Source organism: Apodemus sylvaticus, chromosome 10, assembly GCF_947179515.1.
Source record: "Apodemus sylvaticus chromosome 10, mApoSyl1.1, whole genome shotgun sequence".
In the NCBI taxonomy this organism is placed as follows: domain Eukaryota; kingdom Metazoa; phylum Chordata; class Mammalia; order Rodentia; family Muridae; genus Apodemus; species Apodemus sylvaticus.
The window spans coordinates 80,265,738-80,280,600 of NC_067481.1; the positions used below are offsets into that span (position 1 = coordinate 80,265,738).

A 14,863-nucleotide genomic window follows, 5' to 3' on the forward strand; every position below is an offset into this window, starting at 1 on the left:
AGCTACCCTAACTCACACTCCCAGTAACCTTTGTGTGCCTCTTCTCTGACATATTCTGTGCTCAGAGCCTTAAGTGGTCAACTGTATTCCTTTCTGTATCCCAGCTGACACATCTGTGAGGTCAAGCTTCATTATTCTGGACACATTGTAGTTGGGGAAACTGAGGCTATGAAAAGCAAAGTGCTAACTAAAAATCTTTCACTACTTTAAAAGCAGAGCTGAGACCCAGAGTGCCATTTGCTTGATGCTGAAGCATATTGCTGTCTAGTACATGACAGGATTCTGAGACTTCCCCTCTCTTGCCCATATAGGAACTCAGGGCCAGCAATTCACGTCCCCTGGTACCATGCAGGGAAACAAAAGTCTGAGGATTTATATAACTGCTTTGTGAGTAATGAACTCTGAAGGGGTGGAGGAGTGAGATTGGTCAGACTCGGTTTCCCAAGTAGCTTCCGTTCCTTGCATACCATTGCTCATGAGGCATGAATGGTACACTACTGGGTCCTCATTGTATATTTTAGGAGAAGAAATTAAATCCTTCCTTCCCAGTCAAGATTCATTTTTAAATGGAGCACTTTTCCAGAAAGGCAAATGATTTGATAGAAAAGGAAACACAACTTTTGCAAAATCAAGAAAGTCTCAACAGCTCTGTGACACGTTGCATCTCAGATCCTTACATTCTTAACACATGAGCATTGCTTTCCTAGGCTTTTTTAAAAACTGCTTTCTCATAGAATAAGGACTCTGAGATTTGTCTTTATTGAATGAGCAGGCATCTCATTAAGTTAGGGACTGAGGACACTCACCTGGTTGTTGTGGGGCATCCCATACAGGGCTTCAACCAGATCCGCAGCCCTTTTAAGGATCACTTCCTGTCAAGAAAAAAAATAGATTGTAGATGTCCTGAAGGATAGCAGGTGTCCTTATCTTTCACATGACAGCATCTCCATCCTTCTGGCCATCCTTTGCCAAGGGACAGGTGTAAAAGCAGTAGCTTGGGGACCCCTAAAATGCTCTTAAGTCTCCAATTCATCATTGTTCACATACACACTTAATTGAGTCAAGAGCTGAACATCATTGGTACTGCAAGATAAAACATATCACTCAGTCATCTGCCATGGGCATGATAAAGCACTCATATGTTTATTGCTGAATACAATTGCATGGTCATTTCCTAGATTACTATACTCAATGCCATTCAGCACATAGTATGAATCCCTAAAATGTGTTTATTTTGTACTTAATTGCCTATTCCAGAAACCATGACCTTATCAGATGTGTCATTTTTGAGGAATTTCTAATCTACTAATCAATCAATCAATCAATCAATCTTCAGCCACTAAATACATAGCCTTAAGCTTCTTTTGTTTGTTTCTCTCTCGTATGGCAGAGACACAGGAAGCTCACATACTGAAGGAATATGATGTTGATCAAAAACCCTTGCACAAGGATTCTGTTGTCTCTAGAAGCCCCCACTGTGCCAGCATTCCTGACTCATGGCCTTGATTTCTTGTACTGCAATTCTTTGCTATTTCTTTAGTGTTTCTATTTCTTCTCTCTTGCCCACCCATTCTCCTTCTAAGTCTATGCTTTACTATTGATTAAGGTGGAAGGAGAAGTAGCTCCCTCTAATTACTAAGTCAGCCTTCCACATTGGCTTGCATGGGTCCAGTCAATGGGAATACTCTACAAAAATACACATTTGGACAAGTGTAAGTCATTCTTAAGATGGGGTCAGCAAAGAACCACATCTAAGAATGAAAGGCAGAGAGCTGACTTATCAGAAGATCTGTTTATTGTAGTCCAGTGTTGTAAAGGTGCAAATGGATGTACAACTTTAAAATCGGATGCCTCAGAACCCAAGTGGGAAGGCGGGGCTGTTTGATTTTCATACGCTCTAGACACTGATCAGAAAATAGGGCTATAATTACATTCATTTCGCTGTCACTGTAGCCTCTTCAAAAATCCTTGAACAACTCTTTAAATGACAAGCTTTTAGATATATATTAGCATTTTTCAACTTGAAATTCTCCATAATATAAGCTAAAACAGTTGTCATACTGCAGTAACTACTTACCACATATATAATGTCCTAAATTCAAAAATGAGATAGAGGAGGAGTTTCCAATTCCTGATAAACATTGATGCTTGCCTTAAGTTCCCAGAAATGCACTCCCCTTTCTAAAACAATTCAGTCATTTTTTTTCATGTAGGGGGTATAAAGCACAATATAATCAATGGAATTTGAGTCAATGTATCTAAAATCATTCCTTGACTTTGTAATGCAAGCTACATGATAATTCACCACTTTTTGTTTACAGGAGTATCTGACCACAGTGGTTAATAATTGACCAGGGCATGGGCACACTAAGCTTTATCCCCAGCTCAAATTCAGTTAGTGCTGCTTCCATCAAAACCTTGTGGCTTTATCTGGCTCTGAGTAGAAGACTAAAACAAAACAGGATCAACTTCATTCATTCATTAAAAGATTCACCATCTCTGGGTCTATGGTCACATATATCTCCAAATGGATACCTATGCCAATGTTTGGGCCCCAGTAGGAAGGCTTTTCTCTCTCTTTACATTTTTTTTTGAAGAAAAAAAATACAGATCCCTTGTTTGTCAAACTCATGATGCAGTACATAATTCAAGTGATGAGTTTCAGCTCTGCAACACTGTAACTGGAGGTTGTAGCCACTCTTCTTATTTCCATTAATAGCACAAAATCAAGGAGTTAGAAGGAATGAAAAAATCTTAGAAGATTTTATGAATCTAAAGCATTGCATTTTTTGATGGCCAAATTTTTCAGTAATACAACCAACCTGACCAGAGGCTAGTTACCATTTAACCATTTGAATGAGAAGCACATAGATTTCTCCTCCCCTCCTTCCCCAACTTTGGATCCTTTTGATCCTTGGTATCATTTTTTTTTAATCATGATGGTGTAGATTGTTTTTCCAACCCAGCACATGGTCACAGGCATGGTATCAGCATAATGTCACTTCAAGCCATCATCTGAATTTCAAGGAGAATGAAACTCATTTCTTGGCCAGAAAACTATGTTCTTAAATGATACCATCTCACCCATCTAAAAATGTCCTTCAGTGCAGTAATAAATTTGGTGGTTTAGGGAGACCACATTTGGTTTGGCCTTTCCAATGTGATTAGGCTTCTGTTAGTTATTTGTGCAAATGGGAAGGAAGAAAGACATTCCTGGGCCCTCCATGAGTTAGTGCCACAGACCTGCAAGGTGCTTGGATTTCGGTGACCAGAAAATTGCTCTCACCTCCATGTCATTACGTTCCCAGTGAACTAGCCCCCAAGCGTGTTTGTGTTGGGGATCTAATATATTGCCTTTCAATCAGAGCTGAGAGCCACTGAACACAGAGACAGAACATGACGAGCGGGTCAGGAAAGCAATAAAGATTTTACAGAGCTGTCCAAGGTGCTAAATTTACTCAATAATGGGTTTGGCACCATAGTGTTAACCTCTCATTTACTACCAGTTTGAGGGACTAAATTGAAGTAGCTGACTTCATTTACCTTGAAATGTATATTTTATGACATTATGTAAGGAGATGGAAAGGGCACTGCAGTTTTAACAATTTAAAGGCTAAAGCATGTTTAAGATGAAACTTGAATATTTATTGTATATTGCACTTAAAGTATATAGAATGTTAAAATGTATTGATTAAATTTGTAAAAGGCATTATAAAATGACAGGTAGTATAAGAGATGTATGTCTTTTAAAATCAAATTGATAGTGTATGCTATCTCTTCTGTGGCCACAAGTGTAATTTTTTTGCAGTTTTATATGGTAATTTGAAAAAACTGTAATTTCACATTAGGAAATGATTGAGCTTAAGATGTTTTTAAAAAAGAAATTTCCCACTAGGGAAAAAACTGGACATTTCATATAGTATTTTGTCTTGAAAATTATTCCTTAAGTCCTATTTTGGTGGCATTAAGTGGGAATATGGTAGACAGAGCCTTCAATTCTATATTTAATTTCAATATTTCTCAAAAAAGATACTTGGCTAGTACTAATATCTAATTTTTCAAGGCATTCATTTGTCAGAGAGATTTTTCTTTTCTTTTCATAATGATAAAATGTCCCCCTGCTCGCATTTTTAAAGAGAGTAGAGATTAGAATCTTCCAAGATAATTAATCAGATACGTGGATTTCAAAACAAAATCCCATTGGAGAATAAAAAAGACATCCACACCTCCTCTAAAGACTTTAATGCTTGTTCTCCAAGCAAAATTCTGAGTCAGACACTATTTTTCTCTGTATGGTCCTGAAGTTTTAAAGAAACAGAGTGTGATTGTTCTTAAAAACAACTTCACATTGATCCGTTTTCTCTTACAATAACACTGTGTCATCTCTTGTCCTACAGTGTTCACAAAGTAATGGTTGTACAAATGGGGGCTTTGGAATGGGAAGGGGCTACATTATTCAACCTACTGGGAGGTAACAGAAAAATTCTAGAGACTCAAAAAGGGGTGGGATTCCAAGAAAGTTCAAGTGTAATTGTTATGGACTTAGTTTATAATTTGGGACCACAGCAGCTGGATATACTACAAAGAGAAGTCCAGGGTTGTTTGTTTGGTTTTTTTTTTCTCTATGTTTTAATCCACTCAGGTGGTGAGCTATGTCTGAGCTACTTATGGCCATAATTTTCACTGTGACTATCACTGTCCAGCTACTTTGAAGACTTGTTACCCTCCCAAAATTGAACTTCAGGGTTCTGCAAGGGTTAGTCCACTCTAGTCAATCTTCTTTCTCTGTGGTATTGGAAAGCTCTTCTCAGTTCAGGTTTAAGCAATCCTCATGCTCCTAGAGGCAAGATAGTGGACTCCTTCTGTGCTATCTCCTTACACAATTCTTTGGAGTAACTACTTACAATACGTCTCACTCCCCCAAGAGACTGAACTTAGCAATGGTGGGGTAGTAATGGCAGAGAAAGTGACAGAAGAACTCACCCAGTCTTCAGGCAGAGCCTCTCTAGAGCTACTGTTCATAATCCCATTTGCCAAATGAAGAAATGAAGACTCAGACAGGTCAGCTAGTTTTCTCTGAGTGTACACAGCTGCTGAGTGACTGAACAGGGATTCAGACCTGCTACACTTAAAAACCTGAGACTCTGATAGCTATTCTAATCAAACAGTAATTATTCCAGCTTTACTGATGCTCCAGTCATTTAGCTCTTCCCTCTCAAAAATAATATTGGCCATACCACCGAGACCTGCATAGAGCATATGCCATAAATTATTTTGCTCTGGTCTGAAAGACGTAAGCCTTCATTGTCCACTGCTAGATGGTATACAATATACAACAGACTCTTTGAGGCCCTGGGCTCATCTAACTCACTTTCTTAGTTCCTAAAATAATGCTCAGTGAAATCCAGGCCCAGAGAAAATTCCACTATAAGATTTCATTACTGATTTTCTCAAAGTGACATTTAAATCATATTAATATACCAGTGATGAATTTATTGAAATTCATACTAGCACATCAGTGAAATTTGGTAATCCATATGATGACTTTCTTAATCCAATGTGTAAATTCCCAAAGGTTGAGTTCCAATCACTGTATTTTTTTTTAACATCACCTGTTCTCTTATGAATTCGCTCTTTCATGCCTGCCAGCTTGTACTTACATTTTTAATGTTGTGGCTAATAGAATAACTCATATTAGGACAATTATCTCAGGTAATAGGCATCTAGCAATATGAGTCTGGTCTTAGTACATATCAGTTTGTTATTAGCCATATTCTCAAGCCCTTAGAAAATGCATATTTCTTTGCACATTCACAGATAGCCACTGCAGTGACCTGGAATGTCATCTTAAATATGCAGACTCAGCCAGCTCATTTTTCCTTTCATTTTGTGACAGTAAAATCTCTAGCAATTATTCTTCCATCCATGGGAATCTTTTATCATTGGCCTCAAAGGTACAGCTAAGAACCCAAAGACGATGGCTGCACAACTATACACACACTCACTTGCAAATGTAGCTCGACATTCTGAGTCTCACAAACCATCAGTGGGAGGGGAGATGGCCTGAACACACTTTTCTTCACAGCACCCAGAAGCCAACTTCCTCAGCTAAGGCATAACCACTCATTAACCCAGATACTTTTAAGTTTCTGAATTAGATTTTGAGACTCCGGGAACTCATAGGGGATGCACTGGTCACTGAAGAAGACAACCTATACCACCTCTTACACTATCCCAGCAAGGATATTAACATTTTGAGGGAGGCAGAAGACAACAGAAGAGAAACATGACAGACTTCAATGACAAAATCAAATTGATTAACGTGATTCCTGAAGAAAAGAAAACACCCAATAATTTCCTGTCATCCCACAACCCTCGGAACACCCTAACACCAATCCCTTTTCTCTTATCGGGAACTCAGAGCACAGTGGGCCAGCAACCAGCAATGTAAAATGAAACAGAGTAGCAGGATCACTCCTGCCTTGGAACTGATCAGCATCTATTAAGGAACTCAGCACTGACTGCTGAGTTTATAGTGGGGCCCAGATTTTGCACAGCTCACTAGATTTGTGGGTGCTGGCTCTTTCTCTTCTTGCTTCAGAAAGCCTGGCTGACATTATTGATTGCAAAGCCCCAACAGTGAAAAAGCTGATTAGAAAGATTTCAGGACCCCTTTCTCCACTATGCTGCATGCACCAAGCTATAAACAGCAGTAATATCAAGATGAGTTTCTTTGGAGGAAAGGTTTATATCCTAACTTCCTCTATGTTTATTCAGCCAAATGGAAAATTCCACAATGGGAGACTCTGCATTCTAAAAATTCAGAATAATGAGGCCAGCAAGGAGACGGGTGAGACGGACCAAAACAACACTTGGGCACTGCTTAGCTCCCTATCCTCAGAGAGACATTCCCCACATTTTTTCATTTTTCTTGCAATATGAAACTTCTTGAAGGAGAGTTTCCCGTACATCATTAGAGGCCCTTGGTGTCACACTTTAACACTCTTCACTCAGAAGCCCTGTGACTGCAAAGAGTCACTTACATTTAGCTTGGATATAATTAAGCATGTTTCTGTTGAAAGGGGCACTCTCATTATGGCTAAGGACCACTTTAGAGTAAATTGAAATGGAAAGGAATAGCACAGAGGAGGTGGAGGTAGCAAGTGGATATTTCCAGGGACGCATAAAATGCCAAATGTGTAACAATTAGATTTTACAGCTTTGCACTCTAAAGACTTCAGAGTGTTTTATTATATAAGGAGACTCAGCTGGGGCTGGGGCGATGGCTCAGTCAGGAAAGAGCTTGCCTCACCAGCATAAGGACCCAGGTTCAATCCCCAAGCTCTATGTAAGCCTGGTGTAGTTGTGAGTGCTTGCAACCCCAGAGCTTGGAAAGCAGAGGAGGACAGATCCTTGGGACTCTCTGGTCAACCAGCAGAGCTAACTGGAGAGTGGGGAATTCAGTGAGGGACCTTGTCTGAAAAATAAAACACTTGGAAAGTAAAGAAGACACTTACCATCAACCTTTGGTCTTCATATGTAACATGTACACGTGCAACCACGCACATACACACACACATGCACATACACTATTTTTCTTCCAAATACATACATACATTTATACTCCCCTGAGCCTATGGCTACCTTATAGAATACTTTGGTGCATTAACTTGTTTATCATCTTAAAAGCAATACAATTCAAATTCCAAAATCTCTGTCCATTTGCATAATAAAACCATTAAATATTTTTTTAAATGTGTGTGTGTGTGAGAGAGAGAGAGACAGAGAGAGAGAGAGAGAGAGAGAGAGAGAGAGAGAGAGGAGGGCATCAGATCCTCTGGAGTGATTGTACACTACCTAATATCAGTGCTGAAAATCAAACCCTGACCCTCTCTGAAAGAGTCACAGACACTCTTAACCATTGTACTATCTCTCAGGTCTCCAAAGTGTTATGTATTTTAAGAAGAGTCTACTGTTACTCCTTTCAGGGTCCAGGCGCCCCCGTGAAGAGAACACACAGGATAGACTTACGGTCCTATTGGCTTCTGGTTGCATTTGTGTTCTCTTTAGATGGTAGCTCTCTTACTTCCCAAATGTCTGATTATATGTTGTTGCCCAGTGGGGCTGGAGATATACCAGAAAGCTAGCTTGTTACAGTCAGGGGTGTAGGAGCCTTCTGAATGGTGTGAGATTAAAATCTGCTGTAAGCTCCCATGTTTGGATCCACGTAAGACATCCTAACTTACATGATTGACTTTTACAGGCGAAAGAAAGAGGCTGTTTTCAAGCAGCCGGTTATTGCCTCAATGGGGGGAAAAAATCAATGAAACTGAAATGAACAAGAGATTTTGTCTGAGCTGCAGTTAATACCACTGAAGAGCTATGGATATTAAAAGGTCAACAAATAAATTAGCCAGAGTGTTATGAAATGAATGATTTGGCTTATAATTTTATTGAGTGAAAATTGTTCCCTGCCTATTAGACCAGGTAATTTTTATCTGGTGCCTCAATGACTGTTCCATAAGCAATAATACAGTTGTAAGAGCTGCCGGTTCGATCGTGTGACCTCTGAGAAGCTGGCCGGGACAGCCGACTTCCCGATGATGGATAGCGTAGCTTGGTCTCCAGGAGGTGCCAGGCCTCCCTTCCTGCAAGGGATCTCATAAAAGAAACATTACAACTTGATTCATTTTACCAAAATGTTCGACTTTTCGGGTGTCAGCAGTTACGTGTAAATTGTGAAACCAGGCATTCCTGGGAAGAGCAGCAACAATGGTTTTTCCCTCCTCTTTTTTTTTTTTTTTTTTTGGCTTCTGAGCTTTCTCTTCTAAATGGTGTCATGGTAATTGGTGAATGGGAGCCTGGGGTGCTTCCTGCCGCACATACAGTGAAGAATGGTATCTGTGCCCTTGTGGATGTGACCCGCTCTGAGGTACAAAGCTGAACCTGGCAACCCCTAGCTGCCTCTTCTCATTGCGATTCATTGTGCTGGTTTAAGACCAACGCTCTGGGTTAGGTCCTGCCGAGTGGCCTTGGAAATCGACTTTCTGATCAGGATAAAAGGCTCTGCTGAAAGAGAAAACTCTGGACAGAGATGCCTTTTTCAGGGGTAGGTTGTAAAGTGAGCACACGAAACAAAAGCTGCCTAGAGTCAAAATTACCCTTGAAAATCTTTTAAGTCACCTTTAAGTCACCAAGGCTGAGGCTTTTAGAGACACGCACGCACGCGCACACACACAAAAAAAGCCAAATATTATTTCTGTCTCTCTTTGTCTTTGGGCCCTGACTTCCCTTCCCTTAGGGCAAGATGAAATTAATATGTAGCTTAAGAAAAGGCCTTGGAATGGGAACAAATGATATGCTTGTCACATGTGCATATGAAGTATGTGTATGTGGATATGTGTGCAAAATGCATGTGTGTTTATATTTATGTTAAATTTAAGAGGTAGATACAAATGCTATTCACTTTGGCTTTATAAATGTATTGAACAATACTGACTATTATATGTATATCTGGCTGAATATTATCTGTTAATTATATTTCCCAAGGTTTAAGGGATAGTCTTGAGTACAATCTGCAGTCAAAATCCAGTGCCTTGGGCTGGATACGTGGCTCACTTTGTAGAGTTCTTGTCTAGCATGCATAAAGCCTTGGGTTTGAACCTCAATAGTGCATATGTAACTGGGCACAATGGCATATATCTGTAATCCCAAAATTCAGAGGCAAATGCAGGAAGCTCAGAAGTTAAAGACCATTTTTGGCTATATAGCAAATTTGAGGCAAGTCTGGGATATGATACCCTGTCTCCAAAATATTGAAAATAAATTAATTAAGAAGAAGAAAATAATCTAGCAGTTTGCAAGGTGGAGACATTAAGGCTCCGAGGTTAAGAGTGGGTAATTCTCATGCAAAAGACTGGACTTCAATTTTCCAGGAATCAGGGTGGGTGGCTTACAACTATCTCAATAACTCTAGCTCCAGGAGATTGACTGCAGTGTTACTCAGGGCTGAAGATGGTGAACAAGAATTCTGGCCTTGCCTGTCCTCCTATGGTTTAAGCCTTGAAAGGGATTCCTAATGGCTGGAAGGTGGAAATGGACTTACCCCTTCCTCCTCCCTTTCTTATATGGGGTGTGGGTATGAGGTAGCTTAAACTAAATCATTCTCTCTCTCTCTCTCTCTCTCTCTCTCTCTCTCTCTCTCTCTCTCTCTCTCTCTCTCTCTCCCTGCCTCCCTCCCTCCCTCCCTCCCTCTCCCTTTCTCAAAGAGCCCTTGACAGAGCTCTAGTGTTCAGCTGGTAGGTAGGAGTATATTATTTTAACTGCACACATGAGTGTATATGTATGCATACATTTATGGGTATGCATATGCTGGGGTATGTGTGTCTGTGTGCCTACGGAGGCCAAAGGTCTTGTGTCTTTCTCGATTGCTCCCCACTTTATTTCTGGAGGTGTCCTTGCTGAACCTGAAGCTTGTTGAATGGCTACTCTAGCTAGCCCTCTGGTCCCAGAGATCTCTTGTCTTTGTCTCCTAAGTCTGAGGTAATAGGCAGGCCACCTACCTGGCTTATTTAAGTAAATACAATACTCAGAAATGTACAGCAAGTGCTAAGTCATCTCTGCAGCGCACTGAAACCTCTTTTCTCTAGATAAAGTAAGTGCAGGCAGGCATGTATGTGTGCAAATGCATATATCCACACAGAACTTCAGCAGTACCCTGATCTAGGCTCAACTCCCAAGATAAGAGGACACAGAGTGCAAGGGAAAGCCAAGTTCCTGAGCTAAGCACATTGTCAAAATGGGAAGACGGAATGTGCCTCTAAGTTTTCTGGCAGATGAGGGGGGAGGGGCGGTGGGTGGCATTACATAGTTTGTGTTTTACTACAGACAAGAGAAGGAATGCAGAGACAAGATGTTTCTTGGACCCAAACTCAAGGGTTCTTTCCCTCTCTCTGGGGACTGGACAGACCATAAGATTGGCATTTGTTTTTGTGTTTTTGATTAAGTAAGGTTACTTGTGTTTGCAGATGTAATGTTAATAAAGTTTCCTTAAATTCAGAAAGTAAATAAATGAAAGTTATAGGAGAGGGAGAGGTGACAGACCAGGAAAACACTGGCTTTTCTCTTACTGAACTCCTCAGTTGCCTCCCTTCCTGCTAGTAGGCAATGTGGTTATGCAAAGATTTCTTATTTGTATTTTCTCTGATGCTACTGCAGGTTTTGAGTTACTGATAGTCTGTGCATAAAGACTAAGACAATAAAAGCACAATTAGAATACACAGTACACAGCCAACCCAGCTTTATTTTTGCTGCAGCTCTGTATGTATGATAAATCGCTAAACACGAATGCTCTTTGGGGAGGGTGATTTTGGGGTCTCATCTCTCCACGAAGAAAAAAAAAAACCACCAGTGCTTGTGACTAGAATCTGAATTTAAATTTTGCAAGTGTACAGTTGAACTGAATAATCTTTGGCACAATGCAGTGCACAACTGAGCCACTAAACGGCTGATTTACTAAATTATTATTAGATGAGCCCTTGCTGTTCCAAATGAAAGTGCAGTCACTGACTTCCTCCATGGTGAGTTCAAATTGTTCTGTGTTTAAATATTCAGCATGAGGCTAATGTGAACTGATGAAATGAGACCATAAACATTCACTTTCAATACAAAGAGAGTGGCAGAGAGGCGGCGCATCACGAAGCCTTTGGAGGTGAGAATGATTTACACTTTAGGATGTGGCCAGCAACTTCCATTTACTCTAAGGTACTCTTAATTAGCCAAGCATTTGAAATGACTGATTTCCTGCATTTGTTCGAGAAGAGCAGCTTCATGGGGTCCAAGAGTTTCAAATGGCAATGAAGGAGAGGCTCCCATGAGGCCTCAATGAGCCCAAATCTAGACTGGCATCCATAGCCCATGGCTGGCTGGCTCCCCATACCAGCAGAGTCATGTGTCTATCTATTTGAGCAACTATAGTGGCTCTCCGTGTGTTTTTTTTAGATTCGTCCAAAGGGTCTATGATCCAACCCCTCTACACTGTCTCCCCATGACAAGCCATGACTGACTCCGTGTTGCTATGGACACATAGTCATACTCTCAGCCAGCTCCCTTCCTGACACCTGCTGGAATCAACTACCACTTTCATAAGCCTTTGGACAAATGGAAGCTCTCCTGTCTCGTGTCCCTTCTGAGGCCAGTTATAGGCAAGCACTTAAAATATTGTGATCACTTACAGAAGATTAGAATTTTTTATTGGCACCGGTGTTGCCATAACAACACGAAGACAGCAGATGACTTAAGCAAGGCTTGCAAAGCACAAGGCTGCTCATCTGGCAGTTAAAATGAATACAGTTCATTTCACAAGTTTCCCATATGGACTCTTAGTATATGGTAATGAGGAGACCATATGTTGAGAGAAAATGCTCTGCGAACAATCGGGATCCAATGGCTGAGTGGGACTTTGGGAGAGATAGCCGAGTGAGAGATTCTGGTGTGCTCTAGGGGGGTTCGAGGTTTGGCTGGTTTTTTTTGGGGGGGGGATGACTGTTTCCCATAGGGGTTTTGAGTTTCTTAATCCATCCCTTAATATGTCGGCTGTGTGAAATGACAAACATCTTGCAAATTTTGCAATATCATCCATCACAGACTGTCAGCAGTGTTTGCAGATCTGACTTGCGAGATCCTTTCAATGCGTTGTTCTTAAAAGGCAACAGTACCAAGTTTTTAGACAAAGTGCAGGAGAATTTAAGCGCTTCTGACAAGCTGAGACATTAGCAATAATGATTTTAAAAAACACTCACATCTTTTGCCTGCATGTTTAGCTGTAAATAATGCTAGGATATATAAAAGCTTTAAAGGAGAAATGTAATAAATACTTTTTATCATGTTTCATAAGGGATGAAAAATACTGGCAGCCATGTCTATGGAGATACAAATGTATGGAGATGGATGGCCCGGGCTCCCTTCCCTACCAACCAGAGGAGAACCTGGGCAGACAGTTTGAGCAAGACTGTACAGTCAATCCTGTACTATCCATGCTTCATAAAAGATGAATATAAATGCATTAGTTAGACACGGTGAGCTAAATTAGAAGGTCAGGCAGGGCTGGGAGGGCTGAGAAATCACACAAGCAATGAGTGTAATTACTCTTTCTTAAGTCTATTAAGTGCTGTTGTTCTATCAAGGCTCTGGGGTATAGGACGAGAAGAACAAGATAAAGTAATGTGTATTTATGACTCCCACTGGATCAATTTACCAGATATTTTCAGCTCCATAAAGCAAAATACACAAATGTGGCCTTTGTTGCTTTTCCCAAACTGCTTGATTTTCTCTAGAAGGGAGACTGGATCTCGTAATCAAATGCTATTTGCCCGGTACTGATTTCCACTCTAGCCTTTCTTGATGACAGAAGAAAGAAAAGCTACTGAGAAGCTGAAGGGGGATGGGCAGAAGATACTGATGAGGGAGAGGTACCAGGAGGCAATTGCCCTCAGGCAGAAGTATTTGAGTTTTGGATAACCAGATCTGAAGGAACAGTGGAATTTTAACATACTGGACACACTTGAACACAGACTCAAGTTCGAGTTTGAGCTTTCTCATTTGTTGGCACTGATGTCATAGCAAGACAACAGACAGACCTCCTCCAGGGGCTCAGCCTAAATGCCTCTTCTGTGGCATGTGAGATGCATGTCATGCAGAGATTAGTGTCCCCACTTACTGGAGACTCCCCAGCTGCCTGGAACTTCTCTTTGCATGCATTATCTCCTTAGTTCCTAGCAGCACTGTGAAACAGCTGTTCCACAGAGGAGGAACCTGAGTCTGAGTCTTCAGACTTCCATGTACCAAGTCCTAGGATTGCCTTCCAAGCTCCTTGTGTGTCTGGCTTGCATGCCTGCTCACTTGGCCTCTCTGCTCTGCAGCAATGATGCCATCAAGCAGCGCTAGACTTGAAATAGGTGTGAAACACACAGTCCTGGCTTCCCAAGAGTCACAGTCAATGTGCAGGATGATGGCTAGGCTCACGGCCTGCTTGCACTGACTGTAGGCTGAAACTTACAGGCTGCATATGAAGATGAGTAGCACACTACAAAAATTTAAAAACAACACGGAGACACTACTTTTGTCCTTTGAAGCTGAAGGAGCTCCTCGCTCAAAGTTTGTGTTGAATCACTGAAGCAATTAGCATATCAGCTTCTGATTGGCCATAGTCCTCATCCCCTCCCCACCTCTCCTTTATCAGAATTCAACCTAGACCTCAAAGTTAGGCTTCTCCTGTCAGAGCGTTCCCAAAATCATATGGACCCAGAGACAAAGGTTCATTCATCAGGGAGACAGGATAGAATACTATGTATATTTTAAAGACCTTAGCCTACTCTTCTCTGTGTGCAAACAAAAGCCCTGACCAGGGAGGGTTAGTGTAATTATAGCACCTCTCAGAAATTAAATGATTTATAAAGAGTCTGCTCACTCCTCTTTTCCCTGTTTGGTAAATGCGAAAGATAAGGAAAGTATGTCTATTTTCCCAACTTCTTTCACAAGAGGGGATCTAGTAAAACAAAGCAAGTCTTCCTTGTTTGAAAAAGTGCAAGCCTATATACAAAGGCATATTATTATGGAAAGCTGTCTGCGTGGTCTTTGGAGCAGTTTCATTTGACAGAATATGTGGGTGGTTGTTATGAATCTAGCTTTGTCTATTCACAAACACATGGGTTTAATAAAAATGGGGTTTGTTTTTTAAGGTGTGTGGTCCGCAGTTCACTGAAACACCCCTGTTTGACAAACGCTGGCCATAAGTCTGGGGAAGGCAGAGAGGCCCTTCCTATGGCCCTAACAATGGATAGTAGGAGTATAAATCTCTCTCAAG

The 14,863-nt window shown here is 40.9% G+C and overlaps 1 protein-coding gene across 8 annotated transcripts in view; it reads right to left on the reverse strand.

The window, feature by feature from the left end:
- Ebf1 (EBF transcription factor 1) overlaps window positions 1-14,863 on the reverse strand; it is a 388,236-nt gene that overhangs the window by 15,168 nt on the left and 358,205 nt on the right. For all 8 annotated transcript variants that reach the window (XM_052196588.1, XM_052196587.1, XM_052196585.1 and 5 more), the window contains one exon: window positions 807-872. In XM_052196588.1, the coding sequence (XP_052052548.1) occupies window positions 807-872 (66 nt within the window). The remainder of the gene's footprint in view (window positions 1-806; window positions 873-14,863) is intronic.